The sequence below is a fragment of the Ornithorhynchus anatinus genome, chromosome 1 (genome assembly GCF_004115215.2).
Source record: "Ornithorhynchus anatinus isolate Pmale09 chromosome 1, mOrnAna1.pri.v4, whole genome shotgun sequence".
Lineage (NCBI taxonomy): Eukaryota > Metazoa > Chordata > Mammalia > Monotremata > Ornithorhynchidae > Ornithorhynchus > Ornithorhynchus anatinus.
Window position 1 is genome coordinate 437811 of NC_041728.1, and position 24679 is coordinate 462489.

General features: G+C 51.6%; 2 protein-coding genes across 3 annotated transcripts in view; one reads left to right on the forward strand and one right to left on the reverse strand.

The window, feature by feature from the left end:
• ERCC8 (ERCC excision repair 8, CSA ubiquitin ligase complex subunit) overlaps positions 1 to 18417 on the reverse strand; it is a 40583-nt gene extending 22166 nt beyond the window's left edge. Inside the window, exons 1-8 of one of the 2 annotated variants that reach the window (XM_029072315.2) lie at positions 18278 to 18417; positions 15744 to 15839; positions 15473 to 15574; positions 14116 to 14239; positions 10553 to 10634; positions 8088 to 8156; positions 3388 to 3454; positions 1547 to 1650 (exon numbers count right to left, since the gene is read on the reverse strand). In XM_029072315.2, the coding sequence (XP_028928148.1) occupies positions 1547 to 1650; positions 3388 to 3454; positions 8088 to 8156; positions 10553 to 10634; positions 14116 to 14239; positions 15473 to 15574; positions 15744 to 15839; positions 18278 to 18354 (721 nt within the window). In that variant the 5' untranslated portion in view covers positions 18355 to 18417. Of the gene's footprint in view, positions 1 to 1546; positions 1651 to 3387; positions 3455 to 8087; positions 8157 to 10552; positions 10635 to 14115; positions 14265 to 15472; positions 15575 to 15743; positions 15840 to 18277 lie in introns of both variants that reach the window. The other variant, XM_029072309.2, reaches the window with a different exon arrangement.
• A 1046-nt stretch (positions 18418 to 19463) lies between these two features.
• The window catches only part of NDUFAF2 (NADH:ubiquinone oxidoreductase complex assembly factor 2), a 46633-nt gene continuing 41417 nt past the window's right edge, over positions 19464 to 24679 (forward strand). The window contains exon 1 of the mRNA XM_029073367.2: positions 19464 to 19625. Within this exon, the coding sequence (XP_028929200.1) occupies positions 19487 to 19625 (139 nt within the window). The 5' untranslated portion in view covers positions 19464 to 19486. The remainder of the gene's footprint in view (positions 19626 to 24679) is intronic.

A 24679-nucleotide genomic window follows, 5' to 3' on the forward strand; every position in this document is an offset into this window, starting at 1 on the left:
GTTTCCCGCCTGCCTCTGGAGAAGAGCCGGACCAGACGGTGTCTAGTACCCTGTTTTGACACGTGGAAAGGACCGCTATCCAGACAGTCGGCGTGATCTGAATTCATACTGAGGCTAATCTGAGACCCGATGCAATCAATCCCTGGAGCTCCAAGTTTAATCAATCAACACTATCTACATTGTGCAAAGCACTGTACTGCGTGCTTGGGAGAACTGGTACGATACATCAGAGTTGGCAGATATATTTCCTGCCGACCCAGACTGACAAAGCACAGATGCCATGCTCAGGTCAAGGGGAGGGTTGCCCGAGTTGGTGGGTAAGCCCCCGTCAAACCTAATACAATGACAATCCAGGCTCTTGCTGGTTCATGTCACTTTAAAGTCAACTGCAAAGAAGGGAATTGCTTATTCTTAAACCATTCAAAATGGTATTTCCATTCTGGGTCTAATGAAAATTTCACAGAACAATTTGAAAAAACAAAAACCAAAAAACCAAACAGGAATATTTCAAGCAAACCGACCACGGTGGTACTTCGGTCGGGACAAGCACTAGGCCGCCAAGGAACGAGGCTTGGCCCTCCATCCGACTCGAGGCGCGCTCCCCTGATGGAGCGCTGCCACCGTTTCAGACGATTGGTTATCAGGGGCGGAATGTAGATCTCTTCTTTATTCCCCGTGGGCCCAGAACTAGTCTCAACTGACTTTAAATTGAGGACTTCAAGTAAGAGGCTCCCAAGCCTTCAGCCAGCTTCTACCCTGCTGACTGCATTCAGCCCCTTCTGTTCACGCTCCTCACTCCTGTCAAACTCGCCTGCTCGCCATGCCTTGCTCTCCTCTTCCCTCCTCCTCTCTCCTTCACGTGACAGGCCTCCGTTCGCCCCATCTTTGAAACCCTTCTGAAATCGTATTTCCGTGAGGACTACCCCAGTTGATTTCAATTCCCCTCCGCCCCACCTGCCTCACCTTCAGCCCTTCCACCTCAACTATTTAAGAACTCCCACTTCGCCGCGGCACCTAAGTACCTATCTTTAAGCTCAACTCTGTCCTTATGCCCGTCTCCCCTGTATGACCGTGAGCTCCTTGAGGGTGGGGCTAGGGACTGCTCGCTCTCTCGTACTCTCCCAAGTACCCGGCACAGATGTCTGCACACAGCAGGCGCTCGGTAAATACCACCGACTGACGGCCAGATCCTTCCGTCTCTACGTGAACTACACGGGCACAGAGGCGGCGGCCCATTGTGTGCACAGCAGGCCGCTGCCATGTCTCTGAACCGGGCACCCCCAACACGCTCCTACTGCCCGCTGACCACAAGGAACGGTAATGGCCGTGGACTGCCGTGGCCAGAGAACCGCCTCTCTATCTAAACCAGCGGCGCTGGAGTTTGCTATTTGCCTGTGTTCTTGGAGGGTGGGCACTTGATCTGTGGGAGACGGTCATATTCAGAACAACAGAACTCTGGAGTTTCAACCCCGGGCGACTTCAAGTCGTGAGGAGGAGTCGAGCCCGGCCGCCCCCCTCCGCGCGCAGACGCCTGCTGTCCCGTTACCTGCTTCGGAAGAGCCTTTCGACTTTTCTCCATTGTGCTGATCCAGGGTAGTCAGACATCCGCTCGCTCTTCTCACGTCCCATAGTTTCACTCGGCTGTCAGCGCTGAGCAGAAAGAAACGAACCCTGTTGATCTATGCTTAATAACAGTGATAATGATTGTGGTATTTGTTAGGTGCTTCCTATGTGCCAAACACCGTACTAAGCGCCGGCGTAAGTACAAGATAATCGGGCTGGACACAGTCCCTGTCCCACATGGGGGCTCGAAGTCAATCCCCATTTTACAGATGAGGGAACTGAGGCACAGAGAATAATAATGTTGGTATTTGTTAAGCGCTTACTATGTGCCAAGCACTGTTCTAAGCGCTGGGGTAGATACAAGGTTGTCCCACGTAGGACTCACAGTCTTCATCCCCATTTTAGAGATGAGGTAACTGAGGCACAGAGAAGTTACACAGTTGACAAGTCACACAGCTGACAAGGGGGCGGAGCCAGGATTAGAACCCAGGTCTCTATGCTCTATCCACTAGGCCGTGCTGCTTCCATCTGTAACCTGTACCACTGAGCGGGGGGGCAGAGATGGGAGAGAAGGCTGTTCCGGTCTGGCTCTGCCCACAGGGGTTCCTGGTCGGGGGTGAGGGCTCGGGAACGCCCCGCGGGAAGAACAGCAGCAACTCGATCGAGTCAGAATAAAAACCCACTCCTGGCACTGCCACTGCAATACCCGAGGGCCATGCCTCCCCTGGGAGCCCAGAGAGCGGCAGGCCACCAGTAGCAGGTGCGAGCAGGAGAACAGACCAGACCCTGCTGCTGTCCCCTCTGCCTTTTGGCCATGACGGGCAAGTGCATGGCGGGTCCGGGTCCGTAGAGCACCTTCTCTTTATGAGAAGCAGCGTGGCTCAGTGGAAAGAGCACGGGCTTAGGAGGCAGAGGTCAGGGGTTCGAATCCCGGCTCTGCCACCTGTCAGCTGTGTGACTGTAGGCAAGTCACTTCACTTCTCTGTGCCTCAGTGACCTCATCTGTAAAATGGGGATTAAGACTGTGAGACTCACGCGGGACAACCCGATTACCCTCTATCTACCCCAGCGCTTAGAACAGTGCTCTGCACATAGTAAGCGCTTAACAAGCAGCTTAACAAACAAGCGCTTAACAAGCGCTTAGAAGCAGCGTGGTGCAGTGGAAAGAGCACGGGCTTTGGAGTCAGGGCTCATGAGTTCGAATCCCAGCTCTGCCACTTGTCAGCTGTGTGACTGTGGGCAAGTCACTTAACTTCTCTGTGCCTCAGTTCCCTCATCTGTAAAATGGGGATGAAGACTGTGAGCCCCACGTGGGACAACCTGATTCCCCTGTGTTTACCCCAGCGCTTAGAACAGTGCTCTGCACATAGTAAGCGCTTAACAAATACCAACATTATTATTATTATTATTAACAAATACCAACATTATTATTAGAGCATCGCCCCCAAATACATCAGAACCCGGGAAAGATTTTGTAATTTTCCAGGAATGCCGTCACAGCTCCCCAAGGAACCCACAGCTACAGGGCCTTGCCTGGATGTCACTAGGGTAGTTGCACCCTAGAACAGCTGACCTGAATCCCTCCCAAACCACGGAGGGGTTCATAGACGACCCCCAAGCTTCTTAAAGGTTCAGGAAGCCGGTAGGTTGCCCAGCGGCGGGTTTCCAGGAGCCCGCCTTGGGAGACCAGTTGGACGTCATCCCAGTTGGGCATTTCACCAGCTGATTCCTCCAGCTGAGGAGGCCCAGCTTCCTGGTCAGCACGAACACATCACTTCCCGAAGCTACCACCTGCAATCAAGCCCCACCCAAATGGCGTCTTACCTCCCTGTTGCCAGGATATATTCTGAGCGTGGAGACCAGGAAACTGCCAATATCTCCTGCCGGTGACCTACAGGGATGAGAGGTGGTTGGGGGGGTGTTGCGTTTTGAACCAGGAACCAGGCTGCCCCGCAACCACGGAAGGGCTTCGTGGAGATCGGGGCCCGACCTTCTCCGCTTCCCTCCGGGAAACCCTGGATGAGCCAAGAGTGACAGCAGGGACCAACGTGTCCCAAGAGACCCCAGGGCTCCCTTCCCCGAAGCCAGCTACCATCTTCCTCATCACTCTGCCACTCCATTGGATCTCCCTTGTGCCCCGCCACTGCCCTTTCTGCCCAGTGATAGTAATAATAATAATACTAATAATAATGGTATTTGTTAAGCCCTTATTATGTGCCAAGCACTGTTCTAAGTGCTGGGGTAGAGATACAAGATATTCAGGTTGTCCCACGTGGGGCTCAGTCTTAATCCCCATTTTACAGATGAGGTAACAGACACAGAGAAGTTAAGTAACATGTCCAAAGTCACAAAGTTGACAAGTAGCGGAGCAGGGATTAGAACCTGTGACCTCTGGCTCCCAAGCCCGTGCTCTTTCCACTAAGCCACACTGCTTCTTCTCAGAGCCCAAACCTTCTGGCTTCTGTCTCTGTGCAAGGGAGGATTCCACCGCTGCGGTGCTTTGCTCAATAAATACGACTGAATGAATGCAACCCATCTCCAAAGAACACCACTGCCTTTAAAGCATTCAATCACCTTCCCCCCCTTACCTTACAACTCCCTGATTTTCTAATACAACCCAGGACATTGATTTTTCTCCTATAATACCAACCTACTCACTGTACCTCAGTCTCTTCTGTCTCACCGTCGACCTCTCGTTCATGTCCTGCCTCTGGCCTGGAACTCCCTCCCCCTTCAAATCTGTGAGATGATCACTCTCTCCTCTTTCAAAGCCTTACTGAAGGTACATCGCCTCCAAGAGCCCTTCCCTAAATAAGCCCTCCCCTACTCCCTCTCCCTTCTGCGTTATCCCTGCATTGGGATTTGTACCCTTTATTTATCCCACCCTCAACTCCAAGGTATTTATATACACAGCCATTATTTAATGCCTGTCTCCCCCTCCAGACTGTGAGTTCCCCGTGGGTAGAGAACGTAACTACCAGATATGTTATAGTATACTCTCCCAGGCACTTGGTACAGTGCTCTGCACATAGCTGATTGAACACCATTTGTGGATAGTCTGGAAAACACGGGACAAGCCAAGGCAAAAAAGTCAAAGAAGCTACAAGACATTCGGGGTACACTGCCTACCCAATGGGTGATTATCAGCTTACAGCTCCTCTTAGGCTTCATCCCCCTACAGCCCTTGGCTCTTATACCGCCTGGCCTGGAGGAGAGCATGGGGACCCTGAAATGCGAGTCAAACCTTAGTGATGGAGGGAAAAGAAATACCCTTTAACCACAATTATCTGACTGCTACAAAAGCAAAAATTAAAATTTTCAGCTTTTCAGGGCTAACAGAGGACACGCTCATTGATAATTTTTTAAAAACCAGCTCTTGGCTGGTTTTTGTCCCCTGTCATTTTCAGGATACTAAACTGAAAGGCAAAGACGTTATTCCGTTGTCTTCAAAGCATGAGAACAAATCCCTTCTCTAGAGGATGAAAGAATAAACCCAAGTGTGAATGACTCAATCTGGTAAGTGGGACTGAACCTCCAACGCATAAATGTCTGCCTGCCCGAACAGCCCGTCTAGTTTAAATACGTTCATCACATTGGAAAACCCCACCCGACAACGTTCCCTCTTCGCAACTGTTTGTCTTAATGACTGTCAAGCCAGCTGGAAAGGAACCATCAAAGTCTTGGATTCAAACACTCTGTTTCTCGGGGATCGAGAAAAGCTATTTCTATCTTATAATTCTGTCTTTCTGTTGCTATAATAAAACTCCAAGAGGCTCAGCCCGGATCCTGGGGTGCTCGCTCAGCAAAACCACAATCACCTACTTGCAGTAACCCATCAATCCAAAGCTGGGGAATGATCGTGCGCACCGAAATAATGGCTCTGACGCGTCATCCCGTTTCCCCACCGCCCCATTTTGGAGGAAATAAGAGATGGCCTGCAAGTGGGGATAGCTGTGCATAGCGAGGTAGGAAGAGGAGAAATGTTAGAATGTTGCAGACGCAAGCTTGTACAGGCAGACAGTTTCTCCTTCAAAACGTCTGCATGTGCCAGGGTAGGAAGAGGGGAAGGAATCGGAATCCATCGATAATAATAATAATAATGGTGGTGTTTGTTAAGTGCTTACTATGTGCCAAGCACTGTTCTAAGTGCTGAGGGAGATACAAGGTCATCAGGTTGTCCCATATGGGGCTCGCAGTCTTAATCCCCATTTTCCAGATGAGGGAACTGAGGCACAGAGAAGTTAAGTGACTTGCCCAAGGTCACACAGCAGACAAGTGGTGGAGCCGGGATTAGAACCCATGACCTCTGACTCCCAAGCCCGGGTTCTTTCCACTAAGCCATGCTGCTTCATCAGTGCCACAGATGCAGGCTTTTACAGGGATTGGAGAGTTTATTCATTAGGAGGATGATGTTAATAATAATGATAATATTAAGTGATTTCTATGTGCCAAAGACCATAGTAAGTGCTGAGGTAAATACGAGATAACTAGGTCAGGCACGGTCCCTGCCTCACACGGGGCTCACATTCTAAAGGGGAGGGAGGACAGGTATCAAATCTCCATTTTACAGCTGAGGAAACTGAGGCCCAGCAAAGTGAAGTGACTTGCCCAAGGTGACACAGCAGGCAAGCGGCGGAGCCAGGAATAGAACCCAGGTCCTCCGAAACCCAGGCCCAGGCTCTTTCCAGGAGACAATAACGTAACGTTGGTATTTGTTAAGCGCTTACTATGTGCCGAGCGCTGTTCTAAGCGCTGGGGTAGATACAGGGTAATCAGGTTGGCCCACATGGGGCTCACAGTCTTAATCCCCATTTTACGGATGAGGTAACTGAGGCACCGAGAAGTTAAGTGACTTGCCCAAAGTCACACAGCTGACAAGTGGCCGAGTCGGGATTCGAACCCATGACCTCTGGCTCCAAAGCCCGTGCTCTTTCCACTGAGCCACGCTGCTTCTCATAAGCCATGTCGCTTCTATCCTGAGACTGGGATAGGAAGAGGAGAAGGGGATGGGACTAGCTCATCGAAGGACTACTGCAGTAGTCAAAAACACCAGTTGTCTAGAAGTGATTTTGCACAATCATATGGGGGGTTCCGATAAAGTACTGCCGGCAGCTTGAGGAAAGTCTGAGATCCGTGGAGGACGGCTCATCAAGCTTGATTCCAAAAGTGTCGGTAGGATGGCGGGCATTGGCCCAAAATCACAGGCGACTCTCCCCAAGAACATCTACGGGGAATCACCATGCGGCGATCCCAGAACAGGCCAGCTCGGGGCTGGGAGGCCGGAGAGCTGGGTTCGAGTCCCAGCTCTGCACCTCAGTTACCTTGCTTGCACAACGGGGGATAAACTCTAGGTTCTCCCTCCCTCTTAGACAGTGAGCCCCAGGTAGGATGGGGCCTGGGTCCAGTCTGATCATATCAGTTCACCAACAGTGATGGGCACATAGTAGTAAGCTCTTTATAAATACCATCGTTATCATCATCATAATCATTATTGCTATTAGAAAAAAACATCAAGAGTAGGCTTAGGAGAGTATAACAAAAGACACAGTCTCTACCCTCAGAGCTTAAAAATTTAACGGGGGAGATAAGCCAACACAGATTTCCTACAAAGACCAGGAGAAGGGGCGAGGACGATGCTACAGCTGTTGAGAGCAAGCATATGGTGGGTGAATAAATGTATATCTGGATGCAGAGAAGGGTGTGAATGGACCTAAGTGCCCAGGGGAGCTGTTGGATGGGCAGGACCTGAGAAAAGGGAGATTCATCAGGGAATCACTTCCAGGACAGAGAGGAGAGTTGACAGGTGGGTTTTGAGGGCAAAAAAAAAAAGGAGCGTTGCCACAATCAATACGATTGCACAACAAGGGGTCCAGTTTGTGCAAGGTGTGGGTAAAACTGCTGTGTTCTCATTAGGACTTTCGGCCCCACTCGCCATTGGTAAAGCTGGCATCGGCATCACTTTGAAAGATGGCCAACTGTTCTCCCAACAGGACCGTGGGAAGCAAGAATGCTTGCTGATCCGATTAGGAGACCACTTCGCCGCTGAAATAGTTCGGGGGAGAGGACTGTTTGCTAATCACATTTACAGAGTGGCAAACCAAGACATGAAGCTGAGGAACAGAGGGCACAGGGGGTTTACGCAAGAACCCGGGGGGTCTGCAAGCCCACAGTGAGGACTCAACCACGGAAAACTTCTCCACGAAGAATCAACTGACCAAGATTCCTCTCGTGCAGGAGACACCGGGAGGGCGGCTTTCCTCGGTTAACCCAGCCTTTGATGCCAAATGTTTGCGAGCGAAAGGCTGTGAGTTGTCTGTCGTGCTCTTTCAAGATCCCCAGTAGCTGCTATAATTCATAAATACTAGACTACCACATAGGCTCTTTCCCTTTTTTGAGTTTAAACAACACGAGATACTTTAGTCATATATCTTTCAAAGGATACATTGTTAGCACTGTATTTTTTCACTCTAAACAGTTTACTTTAAGTAATTCTTGTTGAACATTAGTCTCGAACTGAAAAGTACCCTGAAGAATGTGGGAACAGGATCCAGACTTCAAGTCACAAAGCTGTACTTTGGGGCTTTTGGTACCAACTGAAACAACAAGAACAGCCATGTTTTAAAGTCAATGACATTTCAGTTAAAAAAAGAAAATAAAATGTAAAGAACAAGCAAATCTAAGTGGGGTCTCTCAACTTCGTGCACACACACATACGCACATGTCTATTTTAATTACCAGCTCAACATTGTTTAATAAATGGATTCTATTTGCAAAATTTTTGGATAAAGATGAGTACCCCCCCAAAAAAACACGTGAAGAGATAACAGTACCCCCAAACATCAGCTGTTTGGTGAGCTGAAACTGGGCAACAGGAACAAAGAGGGCACAGGAAAAGTTTGAGGAAATAGTAGAACAGAGGCTCAGCTGCAACCTGGGAGACAGACCAGCATGGCATAATGCAATCAATCAATCGATGGTATTTATTGAGCGCTTGCTATATGCACAGCACTGAATTAAGAGCTCGGGACAGTACAATACAGCAAAGTTGGCAGACACGTTCCCTGCCCATAATGAGTTTCCAGTTTAGAGGGAGAGTCAGAAATTAATATAAGTAATTTGGAATATATAATTTAAAGATATGTTCCTAAGTGCTATGGGGTTGAGGGTGCGGCGAATATCAAGTGCCCAAAGACAGGAGAGGCTCTTCTGGAACCGAGGGAGGCATCGCCAAACAAAAGAGCGCTGGGGGGCTGCGAATCACCAAGGTGACAGCACACGCAGCTCAGCTCAGGGGAAGAGTTGGACCCCAAGAGTCAGAGGACCTGGGCTCGAGTCCTGGCACTTCCACCTGCCTGTTGGGTGACCTTTGCCAAGTCATTTCACTTTTCTGCACCTCAGTTTCCTCTGCTGCACAACGGGGATTCGATACCTATTCTCCCTTGTACTTAAGACCGCACTGCATCCAATCTGATCATCCTATATCTACTCCAGAGCATAGTTCAGTGCTTGGCATGTAGTAGGTGCTTAACCACAAGAAGCAGCGTGGTTCAGTGGAAAGAGCCCGGGCTTAGGAGTCAGAGGTCATGGGTTCTAATCCCGGCTCCGCCACTTGTCAGCTGTGTGACTTCGGGCAAGTCACTAAACTTCTCGGTGCCTCTGTTACCTCATCTGTAAAATGGGGATTAAGACTGTGAGCCTCAAGTGGGACAACCTGATTACCCTGTATCTCCCCCAATGCTTAGAACAGTGCACAGCACACAGTAAGCACTTAAATACCAACATTATCATTATTATTATTAGCGAGGAGCAGACTATTGGATTGAGATTGCAGGTTCCTCACTGACTCTCTCACACCACTATGGGTCAATTGCTCCATCAAGTAATAATAATGTTGGTATTTGTTAAACGCTTACTATGTGCCAAGCACTGTTCTAAGTGCTGGGGGAGATACAAGGTAATCGGGTTGTCCCACGTGGGGCTCAAAGTCTTCATCCCCATTTGACAGATGAAGCAACTGAGGCCCAGAGAAGTGAAGTGACTTGCCCAAAGTCACATAGCTGACAAGTGGCGGAGCGGGGATCAGAACCCATGATCTCTGACTCCCAAGCCCGGGCTCTTTCCACTGAGCCACTCTGCTTCTCTACAAAGGATAAATACATGCATATTAATTAGACTGACTCATGTTTTCCAACTCTACTGTACCGTATTCTCCCAAGTGCTTAGGTCAATGCTCTGTACACAGTAAGCGCTCAGTAAAAACCATAGATATAATAATTATTATGGTATCTGTTAAGCGCTTACTATGTGCCAAGCACTGTTCTGAGCACTGGGGTAGGCACAAGGTAATCAGGTTGGACACAGTTCAGGGACTGTCCCATGGGGGGCTCACAGTCTAAACTTCCATTTTACAGATGAGGTAACTGAGGCCCAGAGAATTAATTAGTTAATTATTATGGTGTTTGTTTAGCGCTTACTATGTGCCAAGCACTGTTCTAAGCGCTGGGGTTGTTACAAGGTAATCAGGTTGTCCCACGTGGGGCTCACAGTCTTAATTCCCGTTTTACAGATGAGGGAACTGAGACCCAGAGAAGTAAAGTGACTTGCCCAAGGTCACACAAGAGACAAGTGGCGGAGCTGGGACTAGAACCCAGATCCTTCTGACTCCCAGGCCCGTGCTCTATCCACTAGGCCACAATGCTTCCATATAACTAGATGTAAGTAACTGAAGGAAAGGAGGATTTTATTTAACTTTGTAAAAAGGTGGCCTCCACACTCACAACCCCCAAAAGATTTTGCTGTGGCAAGAGCGCATTATTAAAGAGTTCTTAAAAAGCACTACCAGTGTCCTCTGGGCTACAAACACACGAATCTGGGGGCAGGGGGAAGGAATGGAGCTGGTGAGGGGGAGAGTTGAAGACAGAAAGCACACAAAAAAAAGATGTGATCAGGAATTTTGCTGAATAGCTGATTTTTTAAATTTCATACAAACCTGCTATCAAGCAATGCTTGGTGGCAATTGGAGACATGTGGTGACTATAGACCGTTCCCTCAAAATGAAACTCATCTGCAGGCTGTTAATGAAAAAAAATTAAAGATTGAAGAAAATAAAGGTTCTGGTCCAATTAAACACACAATGAAAATTTCATTTGCCTCTCTACATTTTCTTGCAGCTGCTAAAAACCATTTTTATATTCAATCAGATAAGATGCAACTACCATACTTCCAGAGTTACATTTCTGCTATCCATGGACCTCCCATTTGAGATATTTCAATTCCCCTCCCAGATTCTGAAAGTAGATCACCTAAGTAAGATGCATTGAGGCTAAAACAGTAACATCTCAGTGTAGGCGACGGAGCGTTTTGGATCCCATCTACTGGGAATTCTGCCTGCCCACTGCCCACTGCTCCAGCAAGATGAGGCAACACAGGCTTCTCCATGTCAGGAAAGCCTGCAAAACCCTGGCTTGCTGCGGGCTTGCTGAAAACATTACAAAATCAAATATCTGGATTTCTAATTATTAGGGAAATGTTCCTTAAAGTACCCTGGGAAATGTTAAATCATTCGGATTGAAATTGTTCTTGCAGGCATTTCAGAAACCACACAAGTTCTTTGGATAGACAAAGAACTTCCTGTTCCCGCTACTTACACGATCTGTTTAAACTGAATGCCTCCCTTTAGGAAATCTGTCAGCAAATTTACTAATTTCATTAGTAAATTTCAAAGAAGATCCAAAAAGTAATCTCCCCACTTCCCAGGTATCCTCTATTAGGGGTCGAACTATTCCTTCTCTGCTGCCTACTTGGAGCCACGGGATCCGGGCTGATCCCGGCCCAATCCCGGCCAATCAGTTCTGCTGGAGCAGGGAAGACATCTTCTACATTTTTGGAATGTGGTTCCAGCACACACAGAGCACAATGCTCTGTCCACAGTAACCACTCAACAGAGAAGCAGCGTGGCTCAGTGGAAAAGAGCCCGGGCTTGGGAGTCTGAGGTCATGGGTTTGCCACTTGTCAGCTGTGTGACTGTGGGCAAGTCGCTTAACTTCTCTGGGCCTCAGTTACCTCATCTGTAAAATGAGGATTAACTGTGAGCCTCACGTAGGACAACCTGATTACCTTGTATCTACCCAGCGCTTAGAACAGTGCTCTGCACATAGTAAGTGCTGAACAAATACCAACATTATTATTATTAATACGCTGATATCAATAGAAATTCCACCTTCTACTACAGAAATGCTTCCTTTCGCCATCTTGACAGTCCCGGCCACGTTCCTTTTACCCGAAGAGCTGCTTGAGGTCTAATTCGTGGTCATACAAGTGAATAGCTCAGTCCCAACGAACGCTAAAAACTCAGATACTTGATATCACCTGGCCCCGGGCTTTCGGGCCACACCGTCTGTTATAGCGCATACCGCCTTCCTGACGGTTTCCGGTGGAGACGGCCTCTGGGGGCCTGGGGAGCCTGTTACGCCCCCCAGCCCGGCGGAGGGACCGAGCTCGGGGGCAGGAAGCATGTCTAACGGCCTCGTGGAAGGTTCCAGGAGCTGCCCCCAGCACGGCCACACACACGGCACGGCCTCCTGCCCACCCACGCTCACGCTTCTGCCGGCCTGCCCTGCCACCTGGCTCACACACAAGAGCTCCCATTCACAAGTACCCCCTCCTCCCCGCCCACACCAGCTCTCGTTCCCACATCCATCCTGCCCTTTCCCACAAAGCTAAACACGGGCCCAGATGCACCCCAGGCCAGCTTGATTCCTACTCCCCCACCATCTTTTCAGGTGACCTGTACCGCGGAGCATAACAGGCCCATCGGCGATTCGAATTCTGCTCTGGCAAGACAAAACCCGTTTCTCCTTGGGCAGCCAGGGTGTCCCTGACTCTCACAGCTGGTTTCCCGTGAAGATGAGAACTGCTGACCATTAAAGCACCCGGTTCCCCTGGCAGGTTGAGGGACACCCACACAACAGCCCCGTCCTCTTATCTGACGTCACCCCCTGCCAGGCACAGCCTCCGCCTCATCCCCTCCAGAGGCGGGAGCGAGAAATCGACATATGGAGGGAGCAGTGGAATCAAGACCCTCACTCTGCCAGGCCACAGAAAAAGCTACGGGGAAGGGTCCTCAGACCGGCGGCAGCCCAGAGGCACTGAGTTACGGAGGAGGAGGGGTTGTATCCCATCCGGCACCGGTCTCCCAGCAGCAGTACTGCACCCTGACAGTGCTCCACTCACCCTAACCTCTCTCCCCACAACCCAGTCATTCACCAACCTCTCTCCTCTCACCTCACTCACCCTAACCTCTCTCCCCCGACCTCATTCACTCACCCTAACCTCTCTCCCCCAGCCTCACCCACTCACCCTAACCTCTCCTCCTCCCAACCTCACTCACCCTAACCTCTCTCCCTCGGCCTCATTCACTCACCCTAACCTCTCTCCTCCAGCCTCAATCACCCACCCTATCCCCCCAGCCTCACTCACTCACCCTAACCTCTCTCCTCCCGACCTCACTCACCCTAACCTCTCTCCCTTGGCCTCATTCACTCACCCTAACCTCTCTCCTCCCAACCTCACTCACCCTAACCTCTCTCCCTAGGCCTCATTCACTCACCCTAACCTCTCTCCTCCCAACCTCACTCACCCTAACCTCTCTCCCTCGGCCTCATTCACTCACCCTAACCTCTCTCCTCCAGCCTCAATCACTCACCCTATCCCCCCAGCCTCACTCACTCACCCTAACCTCTCTCCCCCCAACCCGGTCATTCATCAACCACTCTCCTCTCACCTCACTCACCCTCATCTCTCTCCCCCGGCCTCATTCACTCACCCTAACCTTTCTCCCCACAGCCTCAATCACTCACCCTATCCCCCCAGCCTCACTCACTCACCCTAACCTCTCTCCCCCAACCTCAGTCACTCACCTTAAGCTCTCTCCCCTCGGCCTCAGTCACTCACTTTAATCTCTCTCCCACAAACTCAGTCACTCATCCTAAACTCTCTCCCCTCGGTCTCTTTCACTGACCCTAATCTCTCTCCCCCAATCTCTGTCAGTCACCCTATACTCTCTCCAAACCTCAGTCACTGCCACAGGGCACAACAGCATGGGGCAAGTGTCTGTAGGAGGCTCAGGCCAATCAGAGTTGACTTCCAATCCTCTGTAGTCTTTGACCTCAGAAGCCTGGCGAAGGACCGAATTCCTCTTCTTCCCAAGGGGGCATAAAAATTGTACAGTAAAAAGAACGATGATGATACCTGTAGTCCTCAAAAAGCACTTACTATGTGCCAAACACTATACTAAGCAAAGACATGATATAAACAGATCGAACACAGTCTATATCCCACATGGGGCTCACAGTCCAAGAGGGAAGAACAGATATTTTATCCCCATTTTTCAGATGAGGTGACCGAAACCCAGGGTGTTAAATTACGTGATTCGCCCAAGGTCACAGAGCACGCACATGGCAGAGCCAGGATCAGCTCCCAGGTCGCTTGATTCCCAGGCCCGTGTTCTTTCCAGTAGATCATGCCGCGTCTCTGTTTTCCCCGCACACTCACTTGTAAGGTGTTTGTATCCCAGATTTTCAGAGTTTTGTCAAAGGAGCTCGAGGTGAAGATGCCAGTGTCGTGAGGATACCACTGAACCGTCTCCACGCTGAACTTGTGAACTGCAGGGTGACTCCTACGGAGAAGAAGCGTCGGAGGTTCTTGTCAACGATGAGTGTTAGGACCAAAACAGATGGAGGAAAAACCAAGTCGAACACTTGCAAGTGACCACCGTTAGATCGAGCTGGGAACTTGGTCAGTGGCTCGCGGTGGGGCCCCCTGGGATGTACGAGGGTGACAGCCATTGCCCGTTTCCTCCAAATAATCTGCAGCTTTCGATTTGGCTTTTGCTGAGGTAGAAGTAGCGTGGCTCAGTGGAAAGAGCCCGGGCTTGGGAGTCAGAGGTCATGGGTTCGAATCTCGCCTATGCCACTTGTCAGCTGTGTGACTGTGGGCAAGTCACTTCACTTCTCTGGGCCTCAGTTACCTCATCTGTAAAATGGGGATTAAGACTGTGAGCCCCACGTGGGACAACCTGATTCCTCTGTGTCTACCCCAGCGCTTAGAACAGTGCCCTGCACATAGTAAGTGCTTAACAAATACCAACGTTATTAGTTGGGTCCAGTGGGCACCAAGGGAAGAAAAAGCCCAGTGATTCCAAACGGAATCCCCAAGGGCTTCCAAACTCTTTGCCTCTCCATCCTCCTCTCTCCCCTGCACTCCAGTTCACTCGTCCCAGACTGACAGTTACTCCCATGAGGAAAGGAGGCAGGAGAGTAAGTAAGGACTCTTTCCCATGTGGCCTTTGAAACGCAAAACAATCGATCCTGCTGATGATGGGAGGCAGGAGCAGGTCCCTGGACGAATTAAGAAAGGGCAGGGGTCAAACGTCCCCCGCTAAGGACCTACACAAAAACCACCTTCACTTCTAATCAGCCAGCGCTTCCCCCGTCCTGAGAGGTGGGAGGAGCGGTGAGGACCTAGCAGCCGTTTCACGCGACCTCTATAAGGTACCAATGTTTTCGGGACTGTGGCACTGAAAACAGAGATTTTTAAATTTTATTTTATGATATTTGTTAAGTGCCTCCTATGTGCCAAGCCCTCTTCTAAGCGCTGGGGTAGATACACATTTATCAGGCTCCACTCAGTCCCTGTCCCACTCGGGACTCGGTCTAAGTAGGAGGGAGAACAGGTATTAAATACCCACCGTGCTGTTGAGGGAACTGAGGTGCGGATAAATGAAGTGACTCGCCCGAGGTCACACAGTAGGTAAGTGGCAGAGCCAGGATTAGAACTCAGGTCTTCTGACTCCCAGAGGCGTGATTTCTGTCGACTCCCTGCAAATTCCCAACCCGCTTTAAATACGTACCTGCCCACTGAGCAGACGGCTTTACACGTATAGTAAGGTTTTCTGGTGAAGTTCTCCAGATCGTAGAGCACAATAACGCCATCCGAACCACCTGACAGCATGCTGCAAAAAAAAAAAAATTCCACACAATTTTACCCATTTGGTAGCTTCTGTTGGTTGAAGACCACTTCTCGGCAAGGGATGAACCATCACCTCGCTCAACGGCATTGAGGAGGTACTCCTGGGTCCCAAAAAATAGCAACCCCCCACCGAGCCAATCAAACGCACTTACTATCGCCCTTCCACAGGTTCGATATCGAGAGTATTGACGCCGCTGCTGTGGACTCGCTCCACATCTCGGTCCTTGTTTAGCTCCAGACTCAGAACCCTTGAAGAGAAAAAGAAGTTGCCGATGAAAGGGGGAAAAAATTGAAAGCTGTTTTAAAATCACTTCCAGCTCTCCCTGTCCCCTGCAGAAAAACAGATTATCGCTATCCTTAACCACTTCTGACATTCAACCCGGCCTTCCGGCAGTTACGTCCACATCCTTATACTCTTTCCCCTTCCTGTAATCTGTTTTCATATCTGTCTCCCTCTATAGACTGTAAACTTCTTGTGGGCAGGGATCATGTATAACAACTCTATTGTAGTATACTCGTCCAAGCCCTTAGTACGCTGCTCTGCACATAGTAAGTGTTCGATAAATACCATCGACTTACCGATTAGTCAATCTGTTATTATTGTTCATTCATTCATTCATTCAATAGTATTTATTGAGCGCTTACTATGTGCAGAGCACTGTACTAAGCGCTTGGGATGAACAAGTCGGCAACAGATAGAGACAGTCCCTGCCGTTTGACGGGCTTACAGTCTAATCGGGGGAGACGGACAGACAAGAACAATGGCACTAAACAGCGTCAAGGGGAAGAACATCTCGTAAAAACCGATGGCGACTAAATAGAATCAAGGCGATGTACAATTCATTAACAAAATAAATAGGGTAACGAAAATATATACAGTTGAGCGGACGGGTACAGTGCTGTGGGGATGGGAAGGGAGAGGTGGAGGAGCAGAGGGAAAAGGGGAAAATGAGGCTTTAGCTGCGGAGAGGTGAAGGGGGGATGGCAGAGGGAGTAGAGGGGGAAGAGGAGCTCAGTCTGGGAAGGCCTCTTGGAGGAGGTGATTTTTAAGAAGCAGCGTGGCCTAGTGGATACAGCACGGGTCTGGGAGTCAGAAGGACCCGGGTTCTAATCCCGACTCCACCAATTATCCGCTGTATGACCTTGGGCAAGTGAGTTCACTTCTCTGGGCCTCAGTTACCTCATCTGTAAAATGGGCATCCGGACCGTGAGCCGCACAGGGGGCACTAACTGCGTCCAATCTGGTTAACCTGTATCTACCCCAGTGCTTAGAACAGCGCTTGCCACATAGTAAGCACCACCCCAGCACTTACTGGCACACAAACACCATAAAAGATAACCTTAACGAACGGCTTAATGTTGGTATTTGTTAAGCGCTTACTATGTGCAGAGCACTGTTCTAAGCACTGGGGGAGATACAGGGTCATCAGGTTGTCCCACGTGAGGCTCACAGTCTTAATCCCCTTTCACAGATGCGGGAACTGAGGCACAGAGAAGTTAAGTGACTTGCCCACAGTCACACAGCTGACAAGTGGCAGAGCTGGGATTCGAACCCATCACCTCTGACTCCCAAGCCCGGGCTCTTTCCACTGAGCCATGCTGGCTTAACAAATATCATAAAAAAATTATTTGGAGCAGGCACTCATATATATGCCGTACCCTTTCTGAGATCATTAGAATGTCTGCTTCCACTCCAAGGATCCCTGCCTCCTCCCCATTTTTCTTTGTCAAATAAGAATAATAATAATTGTGGCCAGCGCTCTCGCCCTTCCTTTCGCCACCCTACCTCCAACTCAGAGACTCCCGCACCGCTGGTCCCCCTACTCCTGAACTGCTCAGTCCCCCTTGTAAAGCTTGGATCTTCCACAGTTAGACAGCATTATGGCTAGATCTTCCTTTCTGGGGTCATTCATTCAATTCATTCAATAGTATTTATTGAGCGCTTACTATGTGCAGAGCACTGTACTCAGCGCTTGGGATGAACAAGTCGGCAACAGATAGAGACCATCCCTGCCGTTTGACGGGCTTACTGAAAATGGGAGCTGGTGAAGAAGAAAGAACCACAACCTTCTCGGAGCCCTCAGCTTTGCTTTCAGCCACAGAGAAGCTTAAGGAAGCAAACATTGGGAATCTCAAACAGTTTTTTAAAAGGAGAAAACAAATAAAATGTACTTAGAAAATATTCCACCTGCCTGTTGACAATCAAGAAAAATTAGGGACTCCTACTGGATTAGAACCCACGACCTCTGACTCCCAAGGCCGTGATCTTTCCACTGAGCCACGCTGCTTCTCTCTGTTGGCCAGATGACCATTCCCAGCGCTTAGCCCAGTGCTCTGCAAAGAGGAAGCGCCCCATAAATAGGACTGAACGCACGAATGGATGGAGGCGTTCTGAGAAGCAGCGCGGCTGAGCGGAAAGAGCCCGGGCTGGGCAGTCAAGAGGTCATGGGTTCGAATCCCGACTCTGCCACTTGTCAGCTGTGTGACTTTGGACGAGTCACTTCACTGGGCCTCAGGTGGCTCATCTGTCAAATGGGGATGAAGACTGGGAGCCTCACGTGGGACAACCTGATGCCCCTGGATCTCCCCCAGCGCTTAGCACAGTGCTCTGCACAGAGTAAGCGCTTAACAAATACCAACGTTGATTCTCTGCCCGTCCCGTCCCGTCCCGTCCCGGCGCCCTCACCTGCGGGCAGACTCAGCCCTCCGAAGTCGTAGGGGCTGATCCAGCCCGGACCGCCGCGCCCACAGGAAGCCCAGCATCGGACCTGCGGATTCGAACCCGGACCCGAAGCGGGACCCGAACCCGGAGCCGGAATCGGCTCCGCCCCCACCGCCCCGGCGTCCGCGCCCATTGGCTGAGCGAGCCAGGCCCATCCTGGACGCGGCCAATGGCGTGCGCCGCTCCTCCCGGGGGGCGGGACCTACCGTGTGCGCGTCTACTGACAGCGGGGCGGACCAATGGCGTGCGCCGCTGCCCCGGGGGGGCGGGACCGACCCTGTTCGCTTCGACGAGCAGAGGGCGGGGATCAACGCATGCGCGGCTCCACCAGGGGGCGGGGCCTAGCCTGGGCGCGTCTACTGACAGCGGGGCGGACCAATGGCGTGCGCCGCTGCCCCGGGGGGGCGGGACCGATCCTGTTCGCTTCTATTAGCCGAAGGCGGGGATCAACGCATGCGCGGCTCCTCCGGGGGGCGGGGCCTAGCCTGGGCGCGTCTACTGACAGCGGGGCGGACCAATAGCGTGCGCCGCTACCCCGGGGGGGGCGGGGCCGATCCTGTTCGCTTCTACTAGCCGACGGCGGGATCAACGCATGCGCGGCTCCTCCAGGGGGGCGGGGCTTACCGTGTGCGCGTCTACTGACAGCGGGGCGGGCCAATGGCGTGCGCCGCTGCCCCGGGGGGGCGGGGACCGATCCTGTTCCCTTCTACTAGCCGAGGGCGGGGATCAACGCATGCGCGGCTCCTCCGGGGGGCGGGGCCTAGCCTGGGCGCGTCTACTGACAGCGGGGCGGACCAATGGCGTGCGCCGCTGCCCCGGGGGGGCGGGACCGAGCCTGTTCGCTTCTACTAGCCGAAGGCGGGGTCAACGCATGCGCAGCACCCCAGGGGGCGGGTCCTATCATGGACGCGTCTACTGACAGCGGGGCGGACCAATAGCGTGCGCCGCTGCCCCGGGGGGGGCGGGGACCGATCCTGTTCCCTTCTACTAGCCGAGGGCGGGGATCAACGCATGCGCGGCTCCTCCAGGGGGGCGGGGCCTAGCCTGGGCGCGTCTACTGACAGCGGGGCGGACCAATGGCGTGCGCCGCTGCCCCGGGGGGGGGGGGGAGGGGCCGGGACGAGGCGCCCTGCGGCTTCGGTGCGTCTCCCCGCGGGCGTGGGGGCGGGGAGGATGAGCGGGGCTTGGGCGGCGGTGCGGGGCCTGGCGGGCGCCCTGCGGAGGGCGGTGGGCAGGCACGGGAAGCAGCACGTGGGCACCGACCCGCTCGGCAACAACTACTACTTCGTCCCCCGGCACAAGAACTGGCGAGGTACGGGCCGGGGGGACTTGGGGTTAATGACGTGTTCTGCTTCCCCCTCCCTATTCAGCTCGCTATTTGCTGTTGTCTTCCATGAGCTGTGTCCTTCCCCTCGATTCGCGGAATTGCCACTGTGCTTGTCCGTCTCCCCCGCTCAGACCGTGAGCCCGTCAGAGGCCCCGGGACCGTCTCTATCTGGTGCCCGTTGGTCCCTCGCCAGCGCTTAGTCCAGGGCCCCGCACACAGGGAGCGCTCGCTCCATATGAAGAAGCCGCGTGGCGCCGTGGCAAGAGCCCCGGGCATGGGTTCGAATCCCGGCCCCGCCGCTGGTGGGCGGGGTGACTGTGGGCAAGTCACTTCACTCCTCTGTGCCCCAGTGACCTCATCTGTAAAATGGGCTCGGCCCAGAGCGAGCGCTTAACAGATACCAACGTGATGATTCTTGCTCTCTGCGCCTCAGTGACCTCATCTGTAAAATGGGTTTTAAAACTGTGAGGCCCACGTGGGATCACCTTGTACCTCCCCCAGCGCGTAGAACAGGGCTCTACAGATAGTAAGCGCTTAACAAATACCAACGTTATTATTATTATTATTCTCTGCACCTCAGTGACCTCATCTGTAAAATGGATTTTAAAATTGTGAGGCCCACATGGGACCACCTTGTATCTCCCCCAGCGCTTAGAACAGTGCTCTACACATAGTGAGCGCCTAACAAATACCAACATTATTATTATTATTCTCTGCACCTCAATGACCTCATCTGTAAAATGGGTTTTAAAACTGTGAGTCCCACGTGGGACCACCTCATCACCTTGTATCTCCCCCAGCGCTTAGAACAGGGCTCGGCACATAGTAAGGGCTTAACAAATACCGACATTATTAGTATTATTCTCTGCACCTCAGTGGCCTCATCTGTAAAATGGGGATAACGACTGTGAGCCCCATGTGGGACAATCTGATGACCTTGTATTGTCCCCGCCCCCCCCACCCCTAGTGCTTAGAACAGTGCTTGGCACATAGTAAGCGCTTAACAAATATCATTATTATTATTAATACATCCCCTGCCCACAACAAGCTTACAGCCTGGAGCGGGCGGGGGGGTGGGTGGCACAGACATCAATATATTAAATAAATAATAATGTCGGTATTTGTTAAGCACTTACTATGTACCAAGCACTGTTCTAAGCGCTGGGGGGGATACAAGATGATCAGGTTGTCCCTCGTGGGGCTCACAGTCTTCATCCCCATTTTCCAGATGAGGCCACTGAGGCCCAGGGAAGTGAAGTGACTGGCCCAAAGTCACCCATGACAAGTGGCGGAGCCGGGATTCGAACCCATGACCTCTGACTCCCAAGCCCGGGCTCTTTCCACTGAGCCACGCTGCTTCTCAAAAGAGAGGAGGGCTTAGTCAGGGAAGGCTTCTTGGAAGAGATGCTCTTTCACTAAGGCTTTGTTGTGGAGGAGAGCAGGCGTCTGATATAAGGAGGGAGGTCATTCCAGGCTTACTGTGTGCTCAATGCCAGATTAGATGCCAGAACATGCAATAAATTTTGGTATTTATTAAGCGCTTACTCTGTGCAAAGCACTGTTCTAAAGCGCTGGGGGGGGATACAAGGTGATCGGGTTGTCCCACGTGGGCCTCACAGCCTTCATCCCCATTTTACAGATGAGGTAACTGAGGCTCAGAGAATAATAATAATAATAATGACATTTGTTAAGGTCTTACTATGTGCCCAGCACTGTTCTAAGCGCTGAGGGCGATACAAGGTGATTAGGTTGTCCCTCTTGGGGTTCACAGTCTTGATCCCCATTTTACAGATGAGGTCACCAAGGCTCAGAGAAGTGAAGTGACTTGCCCAAAGTCACCCAGGTGACAGTGGGTGGAGCCGGGATTAGAACCCATGACCTCTGACGCCACAACCCTTTGGAAAGTGGCTCTTTCCACTGAGCCACGCTGTGAGCTACAGTCCCCGCTAGTCATGGGAATAGTTATTTATGAAGTGCTTACCGAGCGCAGAGCACCGTACTAAGCGCCGGGAAAGAACATCCAACTGAGAATTAGGCGCGCTCCCCGTCTCTCTAGTGGCTCACAATCTAAAAATAAAAAGGCGGGGAGGGGATTGGCCACAGACACGTAAGGAAAGATGAGAGACACGTAAGACAACTTGAAGACAAAAAACAAAAAGATGGCCAGGGGATTGTAGCCAGAGGGGCAGAATTTGATTCATTCATTCAATAGTATTTATTGAGCGCTTACTATGTGCAGAGCACTGGACTAAGCGCTTGGAATGGACAAATCGGTAACAGATAGAGACAGTCCCTGCCCTTTGACAGCCCCTCTAATCGGGGGAGACGGACAAACAAAAACGATGGCAATAAAATTTTAAAACCTTCCCATCCCCTCAGCACTGTACCCGTCCGCTCAACTGTCTATATTTTCATTACCCTATTTATTTTGTTAATGAATTGTACATCGCCTCGATTCTATTTAGTCGCCATTGTTTTTACGAGATGTTCTTCCCCTCGACTCTATTTATCGCCATCGTTCTCGTCCGTCCGTCTCCCCCGATTAGACCGTAAGTAAGCCCATCAGACAGCAGGGACCGTCTCTATCTGTTGCCGCCTTGTTCATTCCAAGCGCTTAGTCCAGTGCTCTGCACATAGTAAGCGCTCAATAAATACTATTGAATGAATGAATGAATTGAATGAAAATAAAATTTTAGGCCCCTCGCGGTTCAGAGCCTGCCGTCCCAATCCCGACGCTGACAACTGTACGGCGGCATCTGCCCCAGCCTTCCCAAGTCTTGCGGAGGTGACGGCGGATGGGGATGGAGGCTCTTTGGTCACGACGTGGAGGAGAGTCGGGGCAGGCTCCCGGGGAGGCAGTGTGGCCTAGAGGAAAAAGTACCCTGCTGGAAATGGAGGCGGGGAAACCCAGGTTTTAGTCCTGGCATTACTCCTGGACTCTGTCACTCGCCTGCTGGGTAGCCTTGGGCAAGTCACTTTACCTCTCTGTGCCTCAGTTTCTCCTTCTGTAAAACGGGTATGGTGATACCTGCTCCTCTTTCCCTTCCTCAGCGGGATGTTGTGAGGACTAAATTGAGATAAACAACGTGAGGTGCTTTGGCAGTAAAAGCACTGAATAGAACTAATAATAATAATGTTGGTATTTGTTAAGCGCTTACTGTGTGCAGAGCACTGTTCTAAGCGCTGGGGGAGATACAGGGTCATCAGCTTGTCCCACGTGCGGCTCACAGTTAATTCCCATTGTACAGATGAGGGAACTGAGGCCCAGAGAAGTGAAGTGACTCGCCCACAGTCACCCAGCTGACGAGTGGCAGAGCCGGGGGTCGAACCCATGACCTCTGACTCCGAAGCCCGGGCTCTTTCCACTGAGCCACGCTGCTTCCCTGAGGTCTAGACGGAAAACGTCTTGTGCATAAGGATCGTGTCCGCCAACTCTACTGAATCATATTCCATTCAATTGTATTTATTGAGCGCTTACTATGTGCAGGGCACTGGACTAAGCACTTGGAGTGTACAATTCGGCAACAGATAGAGAGCATCCCTGCCCAACGACGGGCTCACGGTCTAATCGGGGGAGGCAGACAGCGGAGCAAAACAAAAACAAGACAACATCATCAAGATAAATAGAATCGAGGGGATGTACACCTCATTAACAAAATAAATAAGGTAATAAATAATATATACAAATGAGCACAGTGCTGAGAGGAGGGGAAGGAGCAGAGGGGAAGGGGGATACAGTGCTGTGCACACAGTAAGAGTTCAGTAGAAACCGTTGATGGAGTGATTGAGCCCTAGATGACCCTCTAGACTGTAAGCTTGCTGTGGGCAGGGAATGTTTCTGTTATATTGTACTCTCCCAAGCGCTTAGTACAGTGCTCAATCCCACGCCGTGATAGGGTGGGAGTTGGAGGTGTCCTGCAGCGGCCTCGGGAGGCTCTGCGGGCTGGACTGTGGGGCTGGGGTGGGGGACGAGCCATGACGCTTGGGTGTTGGGGTGTGTGTGCGGGGAGGGGACGGTGGACCTGGGCCACTGGAGCCGGTCGGACAGAGGAACGGGACTTCTGGACTGGTAGTGGGTGAGAGGCGCTGCGCGTGGGCGCGGAGACCCCTGCTGCACACCGCGGGGGCGCCCCGAAACGGCCGCGACTCAGGCCCTCGGTAGGAGCCACGTGCGAGAGGCGACTTTCATTCATTCAGTAGTATTTATTGAGCGCTTACTATGTGCAGAGCGCTGGACTAAGCGCTTGGATCGGACAATTCGGCAACAGATGGAGACAATCCCTGCCCAATAACGGGCTCCCAGGCTAAACGGGGAGACAGCAGAGGGAGGAGAGGGGTGGCGTCAGCAGGTCGGAGCCCCCTCCGTGTGCTGCCGGACCACCCTGGACCGTGGGGGCCGCAACGCGACCTGAATCTCCCTCCCCACACCACGGCGGAGCTCAACCCCGACCGCGGTTTTGGAGCCAGAGAGGGGGAGAGGCAGGTGGGAAAAACGTCCTCCACAGCCCGGGGCCGCCCCGAGGCAGCGGAGGCGCCTTGCTCTTGACTCCTGTTAAAGACGGTCCAGGGGTCACCCCTCTGCCCCGCAGCCCGAGCCCAAGGAGGACCGGGGCGACACCATCCAAAATGGAATTCCTTATCTGCCCTAACCCTGTCCTCCCCTCGTCTTTCCATTTTTGGATGGGAAAACAGCGTGGCCTAGGGGAAAGAGCAGAGGCCTGGGAGTCAGAGGACCTGGGTTCTAATAATAATAATAATAATAAAAATAAAGTCGGTATTTGCTCCGCTCAACTGTATATATTTTCATTACCCTATTTATTTTGTTAATGAAATGTACATCGCCTTGATTCTATTGAGTTGCCATTGTTTTTACGAGATGTTCTTCCCCTTGACTCTATTTATTGCCATTGTTCTCGTCTGTCCGTCTCCCCCGATTAGACTGTAAGCCCGTCAAATGGCAGGGACCGTCTCTATCTGTTGCCGACTTGTTCATTCCAAGCGCTTAGTCCAGTGCTCTGCACGTAGTAAGCACTCAATAA